This window comes from Camellia sinensis, chromosome 10 (assembly GCF_055761805.1).
Source record: "Camellia sinensis isolate YWXY chromosome 10, ASM5576180v1, whole genome shotgun sequence".
NCBI classification, from domain to species: domain Eukaryota; kingdom Viridiplantae; phylum Streptophyta; class Magnoliopsida; order Ericales; family Theaceae; genus Camellia; species Camellia sinensis.
Window position 1 is genome coordinate 116,415,965 of NC_138970.1, and position 27,876 is coordinate 116,443,840.

Here is a 27,876-nt window from a genome sequence, read left to right on the forward strand (position 1 = left end):
TCCCCATTTCTCTCTACTTATTCAAACAAGTAAGAGAAATATATATTTTTTCATTTCTTTTCTTTCTCTTCTCTCTAAATCACTCAATCCAAACATAGAGTTAGGGTTAAGAGTAATTTGCTTGGATTGGAGAACAAAACAATAATTAAAAATAAATAAATAAATAATTGAAAGATGTTGTGATGTGTAAATAAAAGCTTCAAATGACACTCTAGTTAAACTCAAGTCACTCTTATATATAGTGCATAAATATAAATTTTTTAACTTATGAACAACTTTGATGTTATTCTTTATTTTTCACTCCTCTGAGTACAAAAAAATTACAATCTTTATTTTATCTAATTATTTTTTCATCCATGTGCACTAATATTATTATTTATTTTATTTATCTATCTACAACTGTTTGAAGAACCTCTTAAACTCTCCATATGTAACTAAGTTTGACAAATTTTATTAGAATAACTATTATAAGAGTTAGCATATTGGAGTGAATAAATTATATTAAAACTAGTTATAATAATCAATAGGCCTCTTTCAAAAACTCATTAGAAACTAAAATAAGTTACAGCAAAGCTAGTCATTAATAGAGACTTCATTAGAAAATCACCAACATATTCCTCAAATGCCAGGACAGGATCTTTTATACTGTGAAGAGAAGTTATATAGAGTTAGTCAGCTGGGTGGTTGAAGCTGCTTGCAAAGGACATATATCCACATAATACATGTCACCATAAGAGACTACCAGACACTTGTTAAGAAATTACACCTGAATTTACCATTTAGCCTCCCAAAGCCTCATTAGTACCCCTTCTAAGCTCTGCTAAAATGATCTTTCTTAATAACAGCTAAAGTTTAGGTATAACCGGTGGTGTGCATCAGAGCTTTCGTAATACAACAACCAGGTAATCTCTCAAGATGTTAGCTTTGACTGCGCATCTTCTTCGGCCATAGAGTTTGAATGATAGAAAAGATAAAATGCTGCATTCTATGAATCAAACCATTATGATGAAGGTGAGGCTTCTGCATACTAGCAATTAACCACCGATAATCAGCCAATGCAGCATCTGATAATGGCTCCAGAAACTCACACTGATCCAAAATCTCAGGTGGGGGTACTCCATCAATGAGATTTGTGTCTAGCTTTGGCTTGCCCTTCTTGGCTGTTGTAAGCTCTTTAGACTCTTCCTCTTCAACATGGGCACGGTCACTCTCAAGGGCAGAGGGAGATGCACCTGGGATTACCTCCTGTTGGAAAGGCACTGCCCTACCAGCCTGCAAACAGAACTCTATCCATTGTTCCACTAGCGGAGATGGCCCCCTTACTCGTCCCCCAATTTTATTTTGATTTGTAGTTAATCTTGAAGCAGCTGGAATTGCCTGCAAACATGAAAGGAAATGATAATTTCTATAGGGGAAAAGCATTCACCTTTCAACTTTAATTTATGTACCAAGTATAGAATCACAATCAACGCAGATTTGAATACAACACCCGAAAACGCAGGATATTCATTTCAACACACATAAAGACCGATCAAATGTTAATAAGTTGACCCAAATAATAGTGATGATATCACTTGTATCCTATCAAGAATTGGAATAATAAATAGACAACTAAATAATCCCATGGTTCAGGGAAAGAATCTCCGTGACAGTCTTAAGGTTTAACCTGGTAAACAGAGATCCAATACTAGCAGGTAGCTTGATCTAGGCCCAGATATTATGTTTTGCATCTACTCTGACCTTTTATTTATTTATTAACTCCAATGTCCTAAAAAAACCAGGTATATGTTTAATATGAAGAACAAACAAAATCAGAGGTTGGGACAACATGGACAGACGGCATCCCCTCCACTCAACTAGGAAAATTATCTTCTCCTTGATCCTAATATCCACAATCTTGCAGAAACTTCTACATTTAGGATATTACTAATATATAATTGTTATCATACAATCAGGTCAACCAACATTAAAGATAACCTTCAAGATGAGAATGTTTCAATATCTCCATACCCCACATATGCAAAACAGCGTGTATGAGAGTTAAAATACCATATCTAGTTTTTCCATTCAGACAAATCAACATAGAAATCACATAAGATTTTTATGGTAGATGATTCTAGACGTACCCACAGATCTGCCCACAAACTAGCTCCAGATTTTGGAACAATTACTGAGACATTTGACATGCGTTTGGCAGCAGGAAGAACATCACTACTCCATCCAACTGCCACCCATACATCTCCCACTCCAAATGCTTTCAGATAGTGCACACTGTCGAATAGTCGAACCTACAGAAAGCCAAATGCAGATATGAAGAAACATAGCAATCCGAAACACCAACCATTGGTAATGATCGAAACACCAACCATTGGTAATAAACGAAACACCAAAAAAAACAGTAAAAACGAAACACCAAAAAAAACAGTAAAAAATAAATGCATTGAATAGACAGCAACAACTTGTTTATGCTGTCGAAACACCAACCATTGGTAATAAACGAAACACCAAAAATAAATGCATTGAATAGACAGCAACAACTTGTTTATGCTGTTATCAATCATAAAGGACCAGAAGTCAATGAAGTTATGCATGTATTATATGGTAAGAGTTAAAAATTCAAGTTGGCCAAAAAGAGTGGAATCAGTAATCTAAATTAACTGAACAACTTGATACGACGATTTGTTAACCTCAAGATTGCTGCTCTTTAAAAGAACAAAAGTATCTCTTACTTTCGGTTAACATCTCATCCAAAAAAGGAAACGATGAATCAGCAACAACTTGGCTCAGTTTTAACTTGACTCGGCAAACCTGTGACAATTTTCAGCTTTCTTACCAAGTTACCCAAAATTTGGAAGAATTGAGTTACCTCAGCCAGGTTTTGAGTCACAACCCCCAAATGCACACCTGTCTGATCCATCGCACCAAATTTATTCTATTTCCTTATTTCTGAAGTTTTTGTGATGTCCAGGAACTGGATTTTATTGGGTCAACATCAAATATAAATAGTCCAAAATCATCTTCATTTTGTCCTTTGGTTTTTTTTTTTTTTTTTTTTGATTTGCACTAGAGTGTCCGAATCAAAGTCTGACTAATCCCTAGGGATGCACAGGCCCTCGGCAAAGAGTTTCCCACAAACACAACACTATTAATTCAAGAGTTTTCCCCTAGTACGATAGCCCTGAGGAATTGTGTTAGCACCTAAGAGGTTACGATCCTTGAATCTTAGAGGGAGCACAACCCCAAGACCCAAGGCCTTGCCATCAGGCCAACCTCTTGGGGTTATTGTCCTTTGGTTTTTCAATAAGCACAATAAATTCATTTGCAGCTGAGAACCTTATTTGTATGTGCTTGCCACTCTGTTAGGGTGGTTTGACCATTTCATCTCAATACCTGTTTTTTGAGCTGTGCAAGCTTCTGCTGCACAACATTTCTCCCTCCAACAACCTGAGCGTCAATGTTGTTTGTATTGTATGCTGCCCCCATACACTTCAACACTGCACCAACAACCTCTCTAGGAGAATCAACCATTGAAATTTTCCCAGCAAGTTCAGGCCGCCATAGATCAGCCCAGTCCTGCAATTGAGATTTTTTTCCATAAATACTAGTCAAAACTAACAAGCATATCTAAAACATAATATTTGCAGATTCTACCACAGAAAAAGTCAACATATATAATGATAAATTAAGTTTTTTTTTTTTTTTTAAATTGTCATGAATAAGTTGCATCACTGCATCAACAAACTTTGAAAATGTCACTTTTTTATGCCAATCCAATCAAAAGGAAAAATTCAAGAAAAAAGAAACAACAGCATACTAAATAGATTGTGAAAAATTGACTTCTTTGCCAATCCAAACGAAGCAAAAATTCAATAAAAAATAAATAACAGCATACTAAATTTCAGAGAACCATCATTGGCTTTTTAGTATTTTAATTCTTTTCTGCATAATACTAGAAACTTATTGAAACAGGAGTTAACTAGATTCATTACGAAATGCAAACTGCACAAGGAGAACTTCGAGAATGGCTAATGTTAGATTTATTGAAGGTATTTAACCCACAACCAATTGGCCATGAGTGGAGGGGCCTCTAGAGTATATGGACCAAGCTTCGTTGATTTAAAGAGGTGATGTGGGGACAAGTCTCTAATACTTCATCACACATGCAGTGCGGTCACATGTAAAGGTGATACAGAAATGAGAGATGAGAAATAGGTTTGGGACGGATAATTGGCCAGCAAGGCTACCCAAGACCTAGCTTTGATACCATGTTAGATTTATTGGCAACATCCAATCCAAAATCAATTGCCTTCGAGTGGAGAGTCCTCCTCTAGAGTATATGGACCAAGCTTAGGTGGCTTTGAGAGGCATGTGCAATACGTCTCTAACAGCTAAAGTTGTACAATAAAATCTATGGCTCAATACACAGATAACTCCAATCTTATGAATACAATCCAACGGATTGTTAGTGTTAACAATAGAATTTACATGACTGTGTAATGTGCATCTTTAGGTAGAAACCAAGCCACTACTATAAGAGAGCACATTGGACAAGCCTTATAGCCTTGAAAGCTTTAACTGTATTGGTAGAGCTTCATCAACACCAGGATTGATTTGGGCAAGGCTAGGACTGAGAATACTTTGAAGAGGGCCTAGATATAACTAAACATGGATATACGCGTGTAAGTTTGCAAAATAATTAATTGTTAGGCATGACTGCCTGCTGGAGGCGAAGTACCTGAACTGGCAGGGGGTGAGCAAATACAACGGCTCACCAATAGTCATCTAAGACATTTGAAATGAATAAATTACATGCAAGAAACATATTATTCCAATTCTTATTATCTTTGTTAAAGTGATAGTAAGGATCATATCATACTACATAAGTCTCTCAAAATTCAGATAGAAGAATCAATTGCTCAAATATTTCAAAATTGAAGACAAACTCGATACTATCAAAATCAATAAAATATCTCATGAACAACCTAGTCAAACCCCGTTGAGTCTAACTAGAACACAGTCATGCCCTCAACCTAGGCGACTATTCAAGTCCTTAATCCTATATTCATAGCTTACTAGACCAACGGACTATGGGGAAACCAACCCCATGTGAGTTTTAAGGGCTCTCACCAATGGAATGACTTGGCACCCATTCTTGCTACAAGGTACAAAACTAACCAAATGGCCAAACGAGCCCCCAACAAAGCAAAAAAGCCCAAAGCTAAATCAATATTCTAAAATTCATCCAAACTCAACCAATTTCAACTTCCAAGTTTCTCAACACCGAGAAATTCACATTTCCTTCACAAAGTATTTTATTTCCATCATTCACCTTTAAGTTTCAAAAAAAGATGCTTCTTAAAAAACTTTATTTTCAAGCTACAAAGTTTCTAAGAATTATTTACTTAGGTCAAATCATAAAGTTTATCACACTCATCTATTATTATCATTTATCATGCATGTATACCCAAATCCCATGATATAACATATATTAAAAATTCAAGAACATAACCAATAATCATAAATAAATTATCTAGCACCTCTAAACTAACAACAATACCAAAACTCACTCAAATTCAGCGGACATAATCTCCAATCATTGCTATTAAACTAACAAGCAAACTTTTTAATAGAAATTAGTATACTATTCATCATAAAACCTAAAAGTACAGTAAGGGCACCGCATCGACGCCTAGGTGCGGTGAAAAATGGGCAAAGGTTTTCGTATTTTTCTGGACAAGTGTGGATAAAGAAGCTAGTCCAAGACTATAGGTTTAGGGTAGTCACATGAAATGTAGGAGCTTTAACTGGTAAGACTATGGAATTGATAGATGTCATGATTAAGAGGAGAGTTAGTATAGCTTGTGCATAAGAAACTAAGCGGACGGGCATGAAAGCTGGGGAAATAGAGGATACCGGTTTTAAACTATATTATAGTGGCAAGGATAGACACATGAATGGTGTAGGAATAATAGTTGCCAAGGGTCTTATAGAAAATGAGGTTGCGACCATTAGGAATGGTGATAGGATTATATTAGCTAAACTAGTTATTTGAGACAATATAGTAAATGTTATTAGTGCATACGCCTCCCAAAGTAGGATTATATGATCAGACTAAGAGAGATTTTTAGGACCAAATGGATGAGGTATTTTACAAGAGATACCCGTAGGCTAAGAAGCATGGACATGGACACGTGACACGATACGGATACGACACGAATACGCCGACACGCCAATTTTCAAAAAATGCAAGACACGACACGTGAGGGACACGCATAAAATCTATAATTTTATATATTTATTATATGTTATATATATGAATATATCATTCAAAGATAATAAAAAATTACAATATGACACTAATTCCTATAAATTTATATGATTTTTGTTTTATTATTGTATTTTAAGTTGTTTTGTTCAAACTTATAATTAGTTTTACTTGTGTCAAATCAATAGATACGTGTGTTTAAGTAACAGACACACGTGTCCTCCAAGTGTCCAAAGAGTGTCTAACTCTTTAAAAAAAATTAAAAAATAGGACACGTTTTGAAGAGTGTCGGACACGTGTCGGGAAAGTGTCCAAAGAGTGTAGGTGTCCGACACGGACACGACACGGATACGTCACCTTATTAGAAGTGTCCGTGCTTCTTAGCCCGTAGGAGAAAAACCTAGTTATAGCTGGAGATTTCAACGACTATGAAGGAATAGATAAACTAGGTTATGAGATGGTGCATGGTGGGTATGATTTTGGTGATAGAAATGAGGCTGGAAAGAGTATTTTAGATTTTGCGTTGGCTTCTGACCTGGTGATGGCCAATACTATGTATTAGAGAAGAGAGGAGCATGTGATAACCTTTAAGAGTGGGTCAATTAGGAGCCAAATAGATTACTTTCTAGCAAGTAAAGTGGATTGTCTAAAATGCAGCAACTGCAAGGTGATTCCTAGAAAGAGCTTGACGTCTTAACATAGGATTTTGGTACTAGATTTATGTTTTAAAAGGCAATACCAAGCCAGGAAGAATAGTGGGTATCGTAGGACGAGATGGTGAGACCTAAAAGGGGATAAATTAGAAATATTTAAGGATAAAGAAGGTATTTGGGACTTGGAAGATTATGCTAAAACTATGTGGAACTCAATGACCAATTGTATGAGGAGAATCTCAAGGGAAGTCTTTGGAGAGTCGAAAGGAAAGGGACCCAACTCTAAGGAAACTTGGCAGTGGAGGGAGGAGGTTCAAGTGGTAGTAAAGATGAAAAAAGAGTGCTTTAAAAGTGACAAAATGATAAAACTGAGGAAAACCTTAAAAGCTACAGATTGACTAATAAGGAAGTCAAAAAAGTAGTGAGAGAGGCTAAGTTTAAAGTCTATGATGATCCATACACTAGAGTAGATAGTAAGAGAACAGAATATACAAACTTGCTAAGATAAGAGACGAAAACAAGATATTTTAATCACATTAAGTGCATCAACAGTAAGGACTCTAAGGTGTTGGTAAATGATGAAGAGATTAAGGAGTGGCAGAAGAACTATTTTGAGTTGTTAGATGAGGAACATGGAAGAAGGTCAAAAGTGGAGAAAGTAACCAGCAATAAGGAAAACCAAGACTACAAGTTATAACGCAGGATTAGGAACTTTGAAATGGAGAATGCACTTAAAAAGATGAAATCGAATAAGGCTTTAGGACCTTATGATATCCCTATTGAAGCTTGGAAATGTTTGGATAAGAAGGGAGTTGCTTGGTTGACTAGGTTATTTAACAAGATTTTGTTGACTAGGAAAATGCCAGAGTGGGAGAAAAGTATTTTAGTGCCGTGGAGAAGTGGTTTTTGGAAATACTCTTCTGATCCTGAAGGACGCTCGTGATCCACCGATAGTCACCTAAAAGGAAGTAAACACTCCAGTCGGGGGTGCCGGAATTAGCACTACGACGGACAAGTCAGTCTCTCGTTCTAGATTACTTGTATTCTAAGTTAAACACCACAAATATCACATACCTCTTTTTGGCTGATGTCTCTTCTATTTATATCTTTTCTTCTTTGGATCTCGGGATTAGTTCCAAATCCATCCTACTATTCGGCATACTTTGTAAATAACCAATCTTCACTCGGCCCCTTGCTTAATCGGCTATCTAGCCAAATAAGGTTGGGTCCGAGTTTCCGTGGCAATGGCCGAATACTTCGAATCTCGATTCTTCAATGTTTGACTACCTAGAATCTCTACGACTCCCAATATTCGGCCCTCACAATTGCCCCCCAAGCACTCCACTAGCGGCAGTTGGCTGGAGTGTTTGGCTTTGAACTCGAAGAGTTAGAGTCGAAATTCGGCAGCTGACCGTATTTTAACGCAAGTGTCTGTCCACACTCTTCTCGGTTATCATTTCAACTTCCCGCCTCTTCGTACACTCTCATTTATTGTGATTTAAAATTTCGACGTCTTCTCAAATAGATACACGCTTTTAGACGCCCGTCGCTGGATTGCCTTCCGAACTATCTCTGCGACTTCCTACTCTTCTCTATCTCCTTCGTCACTCGTAAGTTCTCTCCTTCTTTGCTTTGAATCTCTTTCCTTGCTTTGTTTCTTTTGGCTTAGCATAATCATATTGGCTGGGGAAAATGGCGAAACATTTAAAAGATCTTCTCTCACCGGATCGAATTTCTGGCTTTCGATGCCATTTTTCCATTCCTGATGACGTCCGTCTGTCTTTTGTGGCAGACGGCACCCTCGATATGGAGAGGGTTGATGAAACCACAATCGTCTTCCCTCTTCTATCAATCGCTGAGGGTGGGGTCCGTTTCCCCCTTCACCCGCTCCTTAGGGCCGTGCTTTGCCATTGGGAGTTAATCCCTTCGCAGCCCAACATCAATTTCTTTAGGATTGTGATGGGGGTTGTCGCACTAAACCGCCGCCTTGGGCTTAACCTTGGCATCTCCGCTATTCGGCATTGCTACGCCTTGGCCAAGTCTTCTGGTCGGCACGGGCGTTATTTACCGACCATCATCTAGTGATTATGCTTTCCAGCTCTGGGAAGCGAGTCGATGATGTTATGGTCGTCGTCCAAGGAAACTGGGAATTCGGCGAAGGCGATGATCGCCTTGATCGTATTCCTAGACGGAGGGGCGAACCAGGTGGCCGAGTATCATCTTTTATTCATTTGCTAAATTTATAAAGCGTCATTTTTGGGACCTTATGGTTTTGCTTTTGCAGGGAACGATTTGAAGAAAATCTTGACCACAACTGACGACGCCGTCCTTTCAGAAATCAAGACTGCGCTCAAGTACTTCGGCCAACGGAGTCTTCAGAAGCAGGGAAGGGCGGCCCACGTTCTGCTCCGCTACGAGTCGACTTATACGACCTTTTCGGTGGCGGAGAATATCCTAATTCCGATCGGTGAGGAGTTTCTTGTCGCTCGTATCTTGACCGACTTCAAAAATTTGAAGCAAATCGGTTGCGAGGAATCAGATTTGGAGCGACCGGAAGTAGCTAAGGCCGCCGAATCAGACGAATCCGAAACAGAGGTTGACGAGGCTTTGAAATTAGCATTTGAGGAGGCCGGCCTCAATTCGGTTGATAATCCGTCCACTTCGGGTTGAGAGGACCGTCCACTTGATGATATTTTTCAGGATCTGGAGGATCTTCCCGGCGCGTACCCAGAAGATATGGCTGGGCTGAGCCTCACTAAGCTTGCCAAGAAAGCGAATGCGGAAAGGATGGCTGCGCGGCGAAGGGCAGAGGAGATTCGGGCTGCCGAATCTCAGTCTCAGTCTCAGTCCTCCTTGCCCTTTATTGAGGAAGTGACGGCGAAAGAAGGGAGCACCGAAACGGAACCCTTGGTGGAGAAGCACCCCGCTGATGTTGAGGCCGGCTCAAAAGAAGGTCGCGCCGACAAACGGCCTCGTTTGGAGGAATCGGATGTGATTGTATCTTTTGTTATTCAGCCGAAGATGAAAAATACGCCGATCTTCTCCGACGCTTCGGTAATCAAAGATCCAGCGGTTGCACTTAGTTTGGCAACATTCGTTTCACTACCTGCTGATAAGGCGACTTTTCGAGCGGAGCCGGATTTGGTTACAGTCGCGTTGGCCGCCCAATCGGCTCTTTTGGTACATATCTTGACTATTATTTTGGTTTTAACTTCGTGTTTTGCAGACCGTCGGAAGGATAGCCGACATGGGCCGTCGTTATCATGATGACGTGGAGCATATTGGCCGTTTACAAGCGGAGGTTGAGGGCCAAAGGAGTAGGGCGCAGATTGAGGGCGCTCGTGTCGAGGCCGAGTTGGAGAGAGCCCGTAATGTTGAAGATTTGAGATCGGTCGCCGAGGAGCGAGCGAATGCGAGCGACGCCGCGCTTAAATTGGCCCAGGAGGAGAATTCTAAATTGAAGGCCGAGTTGGAAGAGATGAAGGCGTCGAAGAAAACAGCCGACCTGAAGGCTTCCGGCGCATTTGATACCGGGAAAAAATCTGTTTATGATGAATACGTGGACGAAGTCCCCAAGTTTGAAAATCGGGGCTTTAAACACGGCTGGCTCAGAGCGCTTGCTGCCGCTAATGTGTCTTTGGCTACGCCAATTCCGTATGAGAAAGTGGATGTCGAGCCGTTGGAGTTTGATTCCGATGGCTAATTTCAAAGGCGCTTGTTTTTTGTTTTAGGATTTGCGTGTATTTTTCAGCTTTTTACAATTTTTTGCTTAGTAATTTTCATATGTAAAATGGTTACAATTTGTGCCCAATTTACTTAATGAAAATTCATTTTGCACTTTGCTGTTACTGATGAATGGAATTGCTTTGGGTCAAATGTTGTATAATTGCCGACAAAATGATTAGGACATTTTAAAAGCCAAAAATTGGTGAATGAACTGGCTGCGGCACATATCGATCGGCATGAGGCCAGGGTACGCGGCTGGCTAGATTAATAAATCTGCCCTTACCCTAGCCAGTGCATGAACTTCAAAGGCATTGACCAAAAATTGCTGTTTAGATAATTAGGCCATTTTAAAAGCCAAAAATGGGTGAATGAACTGGCTGCGGCACATATCGATCGGCATGAGACCAGGGTACATGGCCGGCTAGATTAATAAATCTGCCTTTGTCCCAGCCAGTGCATGAACTTCAAAGGCATTGATCAAAAATTGCCGTTTATATAGTTAGGCCGTTTTAAAAGCCAAAAATTGAATGAACTGGCTGCGGCACATATCGATCGGCATGAGGCCAGGGTACGCGGCCGGCTAAATTAATAAATCCGCCCTGTCGTTTGGAGAGTAGCGTTAATGAAATTGCCTCGGGGGCGTTGCAACCATTAGAAATAAATGGGGGGGCTATTTGCGCCAATAACTTCGCTTACTGTGTTTTCAAGGCAACTTATCATGAATGGCAAATAGAGTTTTCTTCAACAGCAGAGGCAAAGGTCAAACTTTGGCTGAGCTTGATACTGCGATGAATCGGGGCAGAGAAACCACCCGTGCGGGAAGGGGAGCGTCCAAAGAACGGGAAAAACGCCAGCCTCCAAGTCGTCGAAGCAGATCACCCTGAAAGGAGAAACAGCAACGGGGAAGCTCTTCGTGACCGCAATCGTTGAGTTTCGCAGTTTTCGTGGGGAACAGACCGATGACGGAGGCGGACTCCATTATAAGGGACCCAATGGTGGCGGTCGAATTTGCTCGACAGATTTTTCTACCGGAGGTGCAGCAGTCGTTGGTTGGCCGACAAGATTTCGACGTCTTTCGAGAGGGAATCCACGGGGCGGTGAAGGGGTTGTACACCGCTTACGAAGTCGGCATGCGGCTGCGCGCCGCGCAGTGGGAGTTAGAGAAGATGGACGAACAAGTCCATAGTTCGGAGGCTCGGACGGAGAAAGCCGAACGCAAACTTAATGAGCTTAGGATGGCTAAAGCCGCCGAGCTGCATGTGGCGGGTCGATCTAATCCAATCGTGGACGAAAGGGTGACCCAACGGCTATTGAGTCATGCCATTGCCGATCGAGACACGGCTAGCATGTTTTCCGTAGAAAATGTGAGATCCAAAGGTTATGAGCAAGGCTTTCATGCGGGCTGGAAGGTTGGGATCGACAAAATGAAGGAGAAGCTTGCAGAGGAGGTCTGCCGATGCGAGAATCGGGGCTTTAAGCACGGTTGGATCGCGGCACTTTAGGCCACAAAGGCTCTTCAAGCAAAGGGTGTCAATTCGGCGTTGCCGTGGTACCAACGCCGCAATCATTTTCCCTTTTCCGCCTTTGAGGTCGAAAAGAGCGACGATGAGAGAGAGGCCTATAAAAATATTCGTTGGAATGTTCAGGCGCAGATTGCGTCGAAAATTATGTAATTACTTGTCAGATGAATAAAATGCTCTGTTGTTAATATTCCTGTTGCCTTATAATTACTTGTCAAATTGCGTAATTATGTAATTCTTTGGCATATATATGTTTTGCATGTTTTGTGCTTTATTTGAATAAATGGTTTTAGCCGGCTCGTCATAATGGATAACGTCACTAAATATTTATTTAGTATGCTCGTTACATTGCCCAAAAACGGTGTTGATAAGACTCTGAATCCGGCATTTTCTTTAGGTATTTATTCGGCTCCAGACTCAGGCTTGGCCGACGAGCTTCCAACGACATTATGCGCCGAAGGGGCTCTGAATCCGGAGATTTTGAGTGGCCGATCGTGATATCCACGAAGGGCGCTCCAAATCCGGGGGCTTTTTCGGCCCAACGACGTCATGCACCGAAGGAGCTCCGAATCCGAAGACTTTGAGTGGCCGATCGTGATATCCACGAAGGGCGCTCCGAATCTGGAGGCTTTTCCGGAACACTTTTAGAACAATTTTCGACAAGAATCCTCGTATTACAAAAGTGGAATTTGTACATGGCGAATCGTTTAACACTAAAATCATTCCCCACAAGTCGGGTTTAATGATAAAACTTTCGCAAGTGGGTCGAGTTCCAAGGCCTTGGAAGACTCCTTCCTGTCATATCTCTCAGCCGATATGCCCCTGTTTCTGCGATGGAATCTATTTGAAAGGGGCCGTCCCAGTTTGGACCAAGTTTTCCATCGACCGACTTCCTATCGGCTGGAAGCACCTTCTTCAGGACCAATTCTCCTGGTGTGTAGCGGCGCAGCTGAACTCGTTGATTGTATGATTTCGCCAACTGTTGCTGGTACCGTGCCATGGACGCAAGGGTGCGGTCTTTTCGTTCCTCGATTAGAATCAAATCCAAAGCCAACATCATGTCGTTTCGGCCTGTATCAAAAACTTGCGACTTGAGGGTCGAGAGGCCGATCTCCAGGGGTAAGATCGCCTGGTTGCCAAAGCATAGAGCAAACGGAGTTTCTCCAGTTGATCTCCTCGGCGTTGTTCAATGAGCCCACAATACACTCCGCAATTCTTCGACCCATTTGCCTTTGGCTTTCTCCAGTCTTTTCTTGATGCCGTCCAAGATAGATTTGTTCGAAGCTTCGGCCTGACCATTGCTTTGGAGATAAGCCGGCATAGAAAAGTATGGCCAGATACCATATTTGTCGCACAGTTCTCGGTAAACACCACAATCAAATTGAGTGTCGTTGTCTGAAATAAGGGCTCTTGGAATGCCGAATTGTGTTATGATGTTCCTCCACACAAAGCGTTTAACATCAACGTCTCGAATGTGTGTTAATGCCTCCACTTCGACCCATTTTGTGAAATAATCTGTTGTGACGATCAAGTATCGCTTATTCCCTGGGGCCCTTGGCAATGGTCCTACGATATCGAGCCCCCACTGGGCGAACGGCCAGGGACTGGTAATAGAGTTCAGCTCTTCAGTGGGCAAATGGGTTAGTGGGGAGAACTTCTGGCACTGTTCACACCTTTTCGCATAACACTCGGCATCCGCTCTCATGGTCGGCCAATAATACCCCTGCGTTATAGCTCGATGGGCCAACGAACGCCCGCCAGAATGAGCACCACAACTGCCCTCATGTATCTCAGTCAGAAGCTCTTCGACTTTGTCTGGGTGCACACATTCCAAATATGGACTAGAGAGGGATTTTTTATAGAGCCCTCCTTGCGGATCCAAGAAGTATCTCATGGCTTTGTTTCGCAATTTGTACGCTTCTTTCTTGTCCTCTGGGAGTTGGTCAGAAGACAGGAAGGCAGCAATGGGATCCATCCAACTTGGGGCAGATTCTATGACGTTAATCTGGACTTCCTCTGAAGGGCCAATGCTTGGCTCCGGAATGAAACCTACTTCGATAGTCCGTTTAATCTCTGAGTTGATGGCGGAGGCTAGGCAAGCCAAGGCGTCTGCATGGGTGTTCTGATCACGTGTTATCTGGTTCAACTCATGATGGTCAAATTTTGCCAACAAGGAATTGGCCGTTTTCATGTAGGCCGCCATGCGGTCGTTCCTTGCCACGTACTCCCCCTTTAGCTGGTTGATCACCAGTTTTGAATCACAAAACACAAGCAAACGCCGAGCGCCGAGAACGTGCGCGTTCCGTAAACCGGCTAGGAGGGCTTCGTTATTTGATGCTTCGTTATTTGATGCTTCGAAGCCAAGCTTGACGGCCTGCTCAATTATTGCGCTGTCAAGAGACATGATGACAACTCCAGCTCCACTGCCTCGCTAATTGGACGATCCATCGCAATACAACTGCCAAATATCCCCAACATAAATCCTCCAGTTCAGCTTTGGTCGAATTTCGTCAGGCTTGAAGTCGGTCAGGACACCAGTGAATTCGGCGACAAAGTCGGCAAGCACCTGCCCTTTGATTGAGGTTCTGGGTAGAAATTGAATATCGTATTGGCCGAGTTCCAGAGCCCATTTTGAAACACGTCCGGAAGCTTCTGCACTACGTAGTACAGACCGGAGGGGATAGTCTGTTAGCACCCCAATACTATGACCTTGGAAGTAATGCATCAGTTTCCTCGCCGCCATGACTAGGGCTAGGATGAGCTTTTCCAGTGGAAGGTAGCGTGTTTCGCCATCAACCATTGCCTTGCTCACATAATACACCGGCCGTTGCTCTCCCAGCTCTTCCTTTATCAGCACGGCGCTGACGGCCCGGTCGGAAACTGCCAGATACATAATGAGCGGGTCACCAAGAGAGGGCATTGCCAAGAGTGGTACTGAGTGGAGGTAAGTCTTAAGGTCGTTGAAAGCGGCTTCGCATTCGGAGGACCATTCAAAAGCCTTGCCCTGCCGTTGTGTATGAAAGAATTGTCACCAGCGATCTGTGGAACGGCTGATGAACCTGTTGAGCGCGGCGGCCATCCCCATTAACTTTTGAACCTCTTTTACTGATCGGGGGGAACTGAGCTCCAGGATTGCTGTGATTTGCCTTGGGTTAGCTTCGATTCCTCGGTGATTGATGATATATCCCAAGAATTTGCCAGAGCCGATTCCAAAGGCACATTTGGAAGCATTCAGCTTCATTCCATATTTGCGTAGGATGCCGAATGTTTCTTCAAGATCAGCTATATGATTCTGCTTTACCTTTGACTTGACCACCATATCGTCAATGTACACTTCCATTGTGCGACCGAGTTGCTTCTTGAACATGGTGGTGACTAGTCTCTGGTAGGTTGCCCCGGCGTTCTTCAGCCCAAAAAGCATAACCTTATAGCAGTAGGTTCCTCTTGGGGTGAGGAATGCAGTTTTCTCCTGGTCCTCCGGGTGCATGGCAATTTGATGGTAGCCTCTGTAAGCATCGAGAAAACTCATGCGCTGATGGCGTGCTGTAGCATCTACCAGTTGGTCTATCCTTAGGAGAGGAAAACAGTCTTTGGGACAGGCTTTGTTTATGTCCGTGAAATCAACGCAGACTCGCCATGTACCGTACTTCTTCACCACTACAGTATTAGAGAGCCATGTGGGGTAGGTAACTTCCCTGATGGCCCCTGCATCAAGCAGCCGGTCAACCTCTTCAATCACGGCAATAGTGTGCTCTGCGGTAGATCGCCGGCTTTTCTGAACGATCGGTTTGCACTTAGGGTCAACATTCAAACGATGCTCGGAAACAGTTGGGTCGACGCCCGGCATTTCATATGGAGTCCATGCAAATACATCAAGATTATCGAGCAGAAAGGATACTAGCTGCTGTCTATCGGCCTGATTCAGGGAGGCGCCAACCATGAAGAATCTCTCTGGATTGCCGTTAATCTCAATTCGGTCTAAGTCTTCCGTGGCTTTCTCATTCGGGAGCCGCCCGACATCGTCGAGGCTTTCACGATCCAGCACCTCAATGGAATTAACTTGCAAATCCTTTGGTGTCTTTCCGGAGAGGAGATAGCATGCTTGTGCCGATTGTTGGGAACCACGGATCTGCTCGATGCCGTATTCTGTTGGGAAGCGCAGAAGCTGATGATAGGTGCTTGGGACAGCCCGCATAGTATGCAACCAAGTTCGCCCCATGATAAGATTGTACGGCGAAGGTAGCCTGACAACCAAGAATTCCACATCCACTGTTCGGGAGCCTGCTTGGACGGGTAGTATGATTTTCCCCAACGGATATTCTGGATTTGCGTTGAAGCCGAATAATGGATAAGGAGCCGGAGACAAGTCTGATTCGTTGAAGCCAAGTTTGATGAAGGTCTTGTAATACATAACCTCAGAAGTACTTCCCTGGTCTTAAGAACGCGCTCGATAGTAAATCGGTTGACACGTAGTTCAATGACCAGTGATTCAATGTGGGGGACTGTTATGCCGATAAGATCAGAATCATCGAAGGTGATACTCGAAGCTTCATGCGGCCGTTTCGCCGGCGTGAGTTGCTTCTGGGGTGCAGGGTGTGTTTGAATTGTATGCACAGCTGAGGGCGTTGGCAGGCTGTATATCATATGGATGACTACAAGCGGTGGTGATTCCCGCCGAAGTGCAGTTGGTCTGGTTGCTCACGTTTGGGCATGTTGCTAGGGCTGAACATCTCGGACCAACTCCTGAAGGTCTTTCATGGGATGGTTACTGTCACGATCGTGATCTTTGCGATATTCACACCGCCTATCCCTTCTTGTCGTGTCGGGTGGTGCCACCGCTTCTGATGGCCTGGTGTAGAATGAGGGGGCCCACTTTATATGCGGACTTTCTGCGGAGGAACTGGAAACTTCAGACCGTCCATTCTTCTTGGGATCCGGGAATAATAAGTCGGAGCTGCTATCGGTGTCTTGAAGCCGGGCTCGAGGTCGTCGATCACCTGCTTTCAGAGGTCGCTCGGGATTTTGGGGCACGGCTTGTTTGGATTTTGTTACCTCCAAAGCCAAATCCTGACAGAGGCACTCGTTCTCATCGATCAAGTTTCCAACCTCAGCTCATTTTGCTTTGCCTGCTCCATGATTGCTTGCATTGCCTCATGTTCTGGAGTCGAAGGTGAGGCGAAGTTCAAAACGCGTCTTGCTGGAATAAGCTCCAGTCCGTGTGTGTTCGTTGGAGTGAAAACATCTACCTGCGTGTTTTCATCAATGACTATTAGAGGGTCCTCCGTCATGTCCGCCATGGATATGCTTGAGTATTCCCACAGACGGCGCCAGTTGTGGAGAAGTGGTTTTTGGAAATACTCTTCTGATCCTGGGGGATGCTCGTGATCCACCAATAGTCACCTAAAAGAAAGTAAACACTCCGGTCGGAGGTGCCGGAATTAGCACTACGACGGACAAGTCAGTCTCTCGTTCTAAATTACTTGTATTCTAAGTTAAACACCACAAATATCACATACCTCTTTTTGGCTAATGTCTCTTCTATTTATATCTTTTCTTCTTTGGGCATCGAGATTAGTTCCAAATCCATCCTACTATTCGACATACTTTGTAAATAACCGATCTTCACTCGGCCCCTTGCTTAATCGGCTATCTAGCCGAACAAGGTTGGGTCCGAGTTTCCATGGCAATGGCCGAATACTTCGAATCTCGATTCGTCAATGTTCGACTACCTGGAATCTCTACAACTCCCAATATTCGACCCCCACAAGTGCCAATCTATAAAAATAAAGGAAATGTCCAGAATTGCAACTATAGAAGAATCAAGCTGATGTCTCATATAATGAAAGAGAGAGAGTGAGTGATGGAACGTCGATTGCAAGATATAACAGAGGTATTAGAGAATCAATTTGGATTTATGCCTGGTAAGTCAATAATGGAAGTGGTCAATCTTTTGAGGAGAGTAATGAAAAAATATAGAGAGAAGAAAAGAAACATTCATATAGTTTTTATCGATCTTGAGAAAACATAAGATAGAGTGTCTCGGGATATAATTTAATGAGTTTATAGAAAAAAGAGGTGACAAAATCCTACATTGATGTGATTAGAGACATGTTTGAAGATGTGGTGACCACTTTTAGGTCATCAATTGGAGAGACAAGTGAATTTTCAATTACTATGAGATTACATTAAGGATCAACCTTCAGTCCTTATCTTTTTACTTTAGTTATAGATGAATTGACGAGAAATATTCAGAATGATGTGCCATGGTGTATGCTTTTTGCAGATGATATCATGTTAGTGGATGAGACTAGAAGAGTTAACACTAAGTTGGAGATTTGGAAAGAAGCACTTGAATATAAAGGATTTAGGATGAGCAAAACTAAGACAAAGTACATGAAGTGTAATTTTAGAAACAATACCAATGAAAGCAGAAGAGAAGTGAAAATTGATAAAGAACTACTTAAGAGTGAACATTTTCGTTATTTATGATCGATTGTCACAATGGCTGGAGAGATTGGAGCGAATGTGGTTCATAAAATTAAGGCAAGGTGGCTTAAATGAAGGAGTGCGTCTAGGGTACTATGCGATAAACGAGTACCCACTATACTAAAAAGAAAGTTCTATAGAACGGCTATTAAACCAGCGATGTTGTATGGGATGGAATGTTGGGCAACTAAAAAACAATGTGTAGATAAGACGAGTGTTGCTAAGATGAGGATGGTAAGGTGCATGTGTGGCAAGACTAAAAAAGACAGAGTAAGAATGAATATATTCGTGAATGGGTAAGAGTAGTACCGATAAAAGATAAGTTGAGATAGTTGATCATATATAACGGGGACCAAAAAAGACAGTAGTGAATAGATACGATACATTGACGTTAGATGGAAGTGTTAGAGGAAGGAGTAAACCTAGCTTGATGTGGGCTAGTGTAGTAAATAGAGATACGAATCTCTTTAATTTAACCAACCAAATGGCCGTTGATAGAGTCAAGTGAAGAAGAGAGATCCATGTAGTCAACTCCATTTGATGAAATTTAAGGCTTGGTTTGGTTTAGTTAGGTTAGTGACATGGAAATCATGGTGTTGAGCTACTACATACAAGAATATCTTCAAAGACACCAAATCTAATATAATATAGTCATGAATAGCAAACTAATTCAATGAACCATAACAAAATCATGGATAATCATGGATCTAGTATAATAATCAATCAAATAAAATAATAATAGTAACCCTAACATGCTTTCTATACATTTCAAAAAAAAAAAAAAAAAAAAGATATGAAATCCCTACTTTATTTCACCAAATGAGAACAAGAGATGATGTAGAGAGTAATGTCACCAACTAGAAGCTTCAAATCCAAACTTCCAATCTGGAGGTGAGTTCCAAGTGTCAAAATCACCTCATAACCTTCAAAGATGTCCAAGGATGCAAGGGTGGCAGGTGGGTATGGATGTAAGAGGTTTAAAACTTTGTGTTAAATACTAGAAAATTAAAGAAATCAATGTAGAGGAAGGGGGGGATGGTTCGGCAGAAACACACAAAAAAAGGGAGGGGGGGAGGGGGGGAGGGGGAAGGGTTTGTGTTTTGTGTTGGAATTTTCTCTCTCTACACTTGTATCAAGGAAAGAAAATGATGGTCAAAGTTGCTTTTATTCATCAACTCAACTATTAACTAATACAAAATATAAAATGACGGCAACCGGGGAGGTGGTGTCGGCAGCCAAGGGGAAATGTGGAGGGAAAATTCCCTCCAAAAGTTGAAATAGAATTGGCTCGTCAAAAACTCAATCTCATTTCAGTGGGTCATGAGTATTGGAACAAATATTTATTTATGAACTTACGAACAGTCTAAATAATTTTTACAAACACTAAAAAGTTCAAATAAATATTTTTAAGTCATGGGTTTGACATCCCAAGCCCAAATAAATAAAGCATGCACAAATCTAAAGTGGACCCACCAAGCGGAATTAATTGATACATGCAAATAGGTTCAATTTAATTTAAAATAAATATGATCAAGTATCATATTAAATTAATTGAGTCATGTACTATTGCTAATTAATTTTTAATTAGTGAGATATATGGGCAATTAATGCAAATTAATTACTTAATTAAGAAAATAAATTCACTGGACATTATAATGTCACTGGCAACTGACCTCATAGGCTAATCTAACGAAAATCGTAGTAAAAAAATATTGGTGATGTACAAGTTTTGAATGATCATACAGAAAACCCGTTTGGATTAGTGGATTACATCAGTAAGGGAGGTGGAAAGTGGATGAAGGCACAAGGGGCGTGTCGAACCACTATAAATCATTGTGTCATCATTTTTACATTATTTGCACATTACTTGCTTTGAATGAATGAGATGAAGCTTTATTAAATTAATGTTTATTTAAATACGATCAATTAGAAAAGAACATTTAAATGAATTAGGCTTGAGTGATACACTTAGTGAGTGTTACAAAAGCTAATAGTTCTTCTTCATTATCACTAAGGAATTGGTTAAAGGAGCCTAAAACCTGTCTCAATTGAGGACAGATTGAACAAATAAACTAAATCAATCAATAGATTTAAATTGGGGATAAGTAAGGACTTGATATACAAAATGAAGTTTAAAATTCTAGATTTTCCTATTCATCCCCACCTGTCGGGGACATTTTGGCAGATGCTATCAGTAATATGTCAGAATCACTCAATTTTCAAAGGCGCTTTGAACTCTTCTCCACAAACATGAAATTGTTAACCACGGAAACTATTCACATATGCAAGATATATTGTGCATACAAACAAATGTACAAAAGCAGACATTAATACTGAGTACTGACAGTGTTATAACCCAACCAAACATCAAAAAATAATGTTTTGAGGTTTCTCTACATGCCAAAATAAATCGAACTATAGAATTTCGTTAGATCAAACGATGAAAAAAAGACCCATTCATACGTTGGCAATTTGTCCATGCATGTTACCTTCTTGCATATGATGCATGGACACGGACAAAGGACACGACGTGGACACGTGGACACGCAAATTTTCAAAAAATGGGGAACATGACATGCTAGGGATAAAAAGAAAATCATTGATTCTTATACAATTACAATAATAATAAAATTAATAAACACATTTCTTAATTTTTTTTAATAAAAAATGAGTTTTTTTAAATAAAAATACTTTATTCTATGAATTTTAGGTTTAACAAAAATAAGAATAAAAAAAAAAGACAAAAAGACAAAAAAAAAGAGAGGAGAAATCAGGAAAATAAAGGAGAGAAACAAAAAATAAAAAAAATAAAAAAGTAAGAGAGAGCGAGAGACAGAAGCGGGTGAAATCAGGAAAAAGAAAGAAGGAAAAAAAAAAAGGGAGAGTGAAACAAAAAAAGGGAGGAGAAGAAGAACAAAAAAGATGACGGAGACAGAGAAAACGAAGAGAAGTAGAAGATGAAGGAGACAGAGAAGACAAAGAGAAGAAGAAGAAGAAGAAGAAGAAGAAGAATACCTCAGGCTTCTTCGATTGATCTGAACAAGTTAGGGCTTCTTTGTCTCCCTTGATCTCTTTCTCTCCTCTCATTCTCTGTCTCCTCTCCCATAGTCAGGACTTCTTCAATCTACCTCACTCGTGTTCGAAAAGTGTCACGGCGGGTCCATGGCGTGTCTGACTGGAAAAATACACATTAGAGAGAATATCGGACACGTGTCCACAGCGTGTCCGAAGCGTGTCCACGTTTGTGTCTGACACGTGTCCGACACTGTAGGCCCTAGGGACGTATCGGTGCTTCATAGCTTCTCGCTTGATGGTTGAAAAAGAAACTCTTAGATCCAATGGACTCAAGTTATGGCTGGCCTTTTCGTGACTCAGATTGCCAGCACGATTTCCGACCCGCAAAGGCTTAAAAGGGTATGGACTCTCTATTTGCTTACTTAATTATATTATTGATTATAATAATAGATATACAGTATTTTTTGAACTTTTTTAACATAATTATCAAGGAAGCAAATGTAAATAGATGCGTACATTCTACATTCATTGATTAGAATACATAGAATTCATTTAACAGGTGACTCTCACTCTCTTGAAAAAATACAAGGTCATATAAAACACACATCCCGTGGTCTCTCAAGACTATATATTACAAAATACATGATATCTTCATATGGAAAATGCACAAGACTCCACGCATCATCCTCATCTTATACACAATAACATACCAAACAGGTGGATCTTTCCATTCCCTGAAAATGAGGAAACAACAATTTGAGCCACTCTAAGCCAGTGAATAATAAGAACGCCAAACCTACATTGTAGTTTAAAACATAAGATCAAGCTTATTTTAAACATCATTGTTAGCCCTAAGATTCGGTTTTGACGATGTCTAAGTTGCATTGGGTTATTGTACTTCATCGTTATTTATGTGCGATACTCTTTGACACAAAATTAGTATGTTGCATATGATAAACTTGTGCTTTGGATTGAAAATATCCTTTTGTATTAGCTACTGAATAGCTCTACGATTTTTAAGGATCCAACAAATCTTTAACATTAATATTTCATGATTATTTCATTAGAGGAAGAGCTTGAGTGCTTTCATAGTTCTATAAGTTTTGCTCTCCAATGATTGAGATTCAAAAACTCCAATAACAAAGTATTTGACATTAATTTTGTACTTAAATGATCATTATCTAACTTATTTTGAAGTTATAATTTGTGTTGATGAATTTGGAATGCTTAAGAGGTGATTTCTAAGAAGGAAGTGTCGACTCCCTCAAGGAAGTGTTGACACATCTTTACATGGCAAGGCATCAAGTGTCAACTCCTCTATTTGAGATGTCAACTCATTTATGCAGTAGATCAAGCGTATTCCACCACAACACAAGGTGTCAACTCCCTTCTTTAAGGTGTCAAGCACTAGTTCGTGAATTTTGAAATCCGACAACTGCAAGAACTCTTTCAACGGCTCTATTTGTTTTAAATGAGCTCCAATGGTCAAGAAGAGATGAGACACTATAAAAGCTAAATCTACAATCATCAACATACAAAAAATCAAAACAGAAGAGCAAGAGCAAGAGAAGAAAGAGAAACTGATAGATTAAGAATCAAACTTTCAAATCATTCAAATCTTTGTGTCCTAACTTTCATATTCTCTTTGTATGAGCTTCATTGTTCTATTCCACTCTTTGGAGTTCTATTGTATTCAATGCCTTGTGGATTTTCTTCTACAAATCATTTGTAAACGGGTGATTATACCCTTGGGCTCATTGTTGAGTGTTTTGTGAGAAAACACTTGTGAGATTTGTATTACCAAAACAGGGGCTGCTTTGGGAGTTTATTTTTTAGGGGTTTTGGAACAAAATCCTTGTTGTAAGGATCTTTGCAAGTACCCAGAAAAGTTAGCCAGTGGTAAAGCTATTTGAAGAATAGTGGAAGAACTCAAGGGGAGCCTTGGGAAGTGGACATAGGCTCGGGTTGAAAGCAAACCACTATAAATCTTGAGTTTGCTATCTCTTTCTCTCTCTCTTATATTTCATTGTTATATCTTGTGCAAATTAATTGTATGGGTTAATTATTTTAGTTTTTATTGACCAACCCAATTCACCCCCCTTTGGTTGCCTACTTGGGTAACAATCATGCATTCATGGACTCGCAAAACATATCATCTAGTATGGTATAACTTACATTAAGTAAAGCATTGTATACAAAGCTAAGAAGCATAGACACAAATACGGATGCAGACATGAAGCATGGTGAGTTCAAAAAAATAGTGACACAAACAAGGCGGGGACATGGCAATAATATATATATATATATATTTTATATTTGTTTTTGCCATGTAGATTAATATCACATCCACAAACATTCAAAATTAACAAAAACTAACACTAATTCGATATTTGAAAAAAAATAACTTTTAAATTAACACTTATCATTTAAATTTTTTATGAATAATCTATAAGTATTTAAATCTAAGCAAAAAGTAATAAACATCCAACATCTATCAAAAGAACTAAAGAAAAGGAGGGGAAAAAAACTAGTTGGTATGTCCCCAAAGTGTCCTCGTTGTGTCCCCAACATGTCACCTGAGTATCCCCTATAAAAATAAAAATAAAAACAAAAATTAACTAAATAAAGGGACATGCAACGTGGTGTGTCCTATACTTGTCCCTACTATGTCCCCGCCACGTACCTGTGTCCAAGTCCCCTATGGCACTTGTTTTCAAGGTCAGTGCTTAATAGATACAAAACTAATTTGAAAACTTAATCCAAGTACCACCGTTACTTATGTCAAATCCTCGAACTTTTAGTTCCTCTTACATCAAACAACCCTTTGTCTTGAGTTTTAGGAAATTCCCCTTTGATTTTATTCCTCTTCCCCTTCTTTTCTTCAACTTTCCTTCATTTTCTCTCCTTTTCTCTTCACTTTTCTTCTCTTTATCTCTCATTTTGTAGGAAAATCTGACATGTTATGGAGGTACTAGCTTGTTTCGAATAGTCTTTTGTGTTTTTATGTAAATTACATATATAATTCATATATAGAAAAATATGTGTCATCTGAAGATTTAATCCAAATAAGAGGTGTCATCTCCTCTTGTAAACACTATGACTCACCAATTAATTTATTAATCAAGGTCATTAGATTAGTTAATTCATGCTTAGCCCTAATTATTGAGATTAGTATCCTCAAACTTAGTTAATCTAGATTAGTTTAATTGACCATACTAAATCTTAATTGACCATGATTAATTTAACTAATCCAATAATAAAATTTCACGACACTTTTGGATACCAAATGACATTAGATCAAGTCCATTAATCTTGATTAGTAAATCCAAGATTACAAAGTAGTTCCAAATCACTCCAGTTACAATGAAAGCTCTACCTCAATTTCACATTCTCCTTACAACAGTACAATTCTTCAAATATGGTTCAATTGCATAGTCAAGACATTAGAGCACACCATGTTTAAGTGACCTAGCGCACAAGCATAGCACAAAGCATTCTCACATAGGGAATACTATTGACTGCACATGCGTAGTATGCAAAGTATACATATTTGGTTCATTGGAATGAGATGGAATGGAATGATTGATTCCTTAACCTTTTTCTATGGAATGACCATTCCCTTAACACAGTGAAAAATGATTTCATTTGTAATGCATTTGTTATTATGTTTTTAGTCCAACCAAACATGAGAATGAATATTACGATGGAATAATCATTCTATTCCACTTCATTCCAATGAACCAAACACTACCATATAGTATTGCATAAACACTCCCATAGGCACTCCCGACCTTAATTCTTCTATATGCCCTCACTCCCGAGCCCCCACACCTACTTCTATTTCATGCAAGTAAGGGTTATACGAACCCAATGGGATGCCTTGTGGTTTGAGAAACGTTATTGGATCATTATATGTGGTTTTGTTTAGGTCTAGAATAGTCTCGTGGTCAAAGAGTAAGAGTTTCCTAATCTTTTAAGTTATAGTCCTAGTAAAATTAGGAGAACAAACAACCTGTAAGTACACATGTAATCTTGCTATTCAATAGAGTTGTTTTTTAAAGAATTTGTAAGGAGCTTTTGAAGCTTTGTGCTGATGCTTTGTGCAACCTTACCTTGGGGGTTATTCCCAGGGAAATCATGTTAGAATTCCCTGTGCGCCTTTCTCTTTTTCTATTCCATGAAGAACTATTCCTGAGTAATTCACAGCCCCCAAAAAGTCACTTCTTTTATTTTTCAAATTGATTCCCAATCAACTTTGAGCCTTTACATTCACACCAAACTATAGATCACCCCCCAAAATAAATAAATAAATTCTAGAGAATTCCTTCGACTAATTCTAAAAACCCCACAATTGCCTTGTAAAAAACCAAACCAAAGTCTACTCATATTCCTTCACAAAGATAAATTATTTCTCCCTACAGAACCCTATACTAGAAGTTTTCCATAGCCAAAAATCATCTCAATTCCTACCATAAGCAACTTTTGGCTCTAGTTTCCTAATCTATCCTACATAAAGATTTCAACTACAAGGCCAAAATTCAACTACATATACTAAGCACTACCATATCAATAAGCTAACATTCACTGCTATATCTTCATTAATAAAACTGATGCAGATCATGAAGGCTTAGGATAATCAAGCAATTAGGACAATCAAACAAGGCTATTAAGGTTAGGAAAGTTTGTGTTCAGGGGTTAAACAGCTAAACCTATGCCATGAGCGGTAACTCACAAACAGATTCATGTCTATCACGTTTTCTCTTATTGCTAGGATTAAATTCTATCAGTCGAGAGAGGACTGCACTTCTCAAAATAAAATTTTCTAAGCTTAAGAGAGTAATTATATCGCATTGCAGATTATTATGAGCATAAACGAATTAAAGAGAGGAAATGAATAAAATAGTCCAGAAATCACCTACTACAACCCCTTGAGCATCACCATACAAGACTGAAAAATATAATTTTGGAGTAAAATTAGATGCTATGATTTCAATAAGCTTAACAATCTCTTGACAATGTAGAACAGGTAGGTTCTCCATGGGCCACTGGCAATTAGAGTTGCTAAACTTGTCATAAATTATAAAAGAACAGAGCACTATTACATGAAAGTGTGCATCCACAAGATTAGCACCTGTGGTCAAGTAACAGAATTAGACTTTTGTTTGAAAAACAACCACTTTGGGTAGACAATGACAAGAGTTAGGTAGTCAATGGTTAACCCTTATGCAGCTCCTGCTGTGATCAAGCAAGAGACAGATTTGAGTATGAACAACAGCCTCTTTGTGTAGATAATGTCAAAAGGTCCATGTTGGCAGCACCAACTTTAGTTACTCCTAATTTACTGTCTAATTGATTCCTCAAACAAAACCTGAAAGAAAGAAAGCATATCTCTAAATGGACTATCCATGAACTTATGCCACTTTTTTCTTGAGTTACGGACTCCTTTATAGATTAGGCTTCTAATTGAACAAAAACCAAAGCCTTTGCATATCATTTTAAAATGCTCCGGCACTTCATTTGTATGTAACATTTGAAAAGGAAAAATGATCCGCAGGATAAACAAGGCTATATAAAGAGGCAATCCTTTACAGGGGCAGGGCTATGTGTAATTCAGTGGTGTCAATTGACACCACTGAACTTTCAAATTTTGTTTAAATATATATGAAATTTTGTTTAATAGTTTTGGATTTTAACAAAATGACCCCAGTGTTTGAAGCTATTCATTATTTAGTGGTGTCAATTTTAACAGAATGACCCCAATGAATCTAGATAAATATCACATATATCACATATATTTGGAGCTATTCATTGTTTAGTGGTGTAAATTTTAGCTCAGTGTTCGTTCATTCATTTGCTCCATCAACGCTTTATTCTCTAACAACCATTGTTGCATTGTCATTGATGCATACCTTCATTTGTTCTCTCTCTCTCTCTCTCCCTCTGAATGACCCCACTGAGGGGAATTCCTGGCTACGCCACTGATCCTTTATTTACACTGTTGTCCATAAAGAAATAGCTGAAAGACCCTTAACTAACATTGGGCCTTTTCCAAGTGAGAATCATTATGGGGTATTTTTTTTTTTATTTTTTTTTTTCAGCAACAAAGAAGCATTATTTTATTAAAGATAAAATGAGGAGATAAAAAAGGAAGAGGGGACAAGATGTCCACCAAAAGGAAGGGGGGGGGGGGGGGGGGAATACAAGTCATGTA

The 27,876-nt window shown here is 39.9% G+C and overlaps 1 protein-coding gene across 2 annotated transcripts in view; it reads right to left on the reverse strand.

Moving 5' to 3' along the window:
• Positions 1-612: 612 nt before the first annotated feature.
• LOC114296657 (putrescine-binding periplasmic protein-like protein) overlaps positions 613-27,876 on the reverse strand; it is a 50,872-nt gene continuing 23,608 nt past the window's right edge. The window contains exons 5-7 of one of the 2 annotated variants that reach the window (XM_082892079.1): positions 3,391-3,573; positions 2,127-2,288; positions 613-1,377 (exon numbers count right to left, since the gene is read on the reverse strand). In XM_082892079.1, the coding sequence (XP_082748205.1) occupies positions 919-1,377; positions 2,127-2,288; positions 3,391-3,573 (804 nt within the window). In that variant the 3' untranslated portion in view covers positions 613-918. The remainder of the gene's footprint in view (positions 1,378-2,126; positions 2,289-3,390; positions 3,574-27,876) is intronic. The other variant, XM_082892080.1, reaches the window with a different exon arrangement.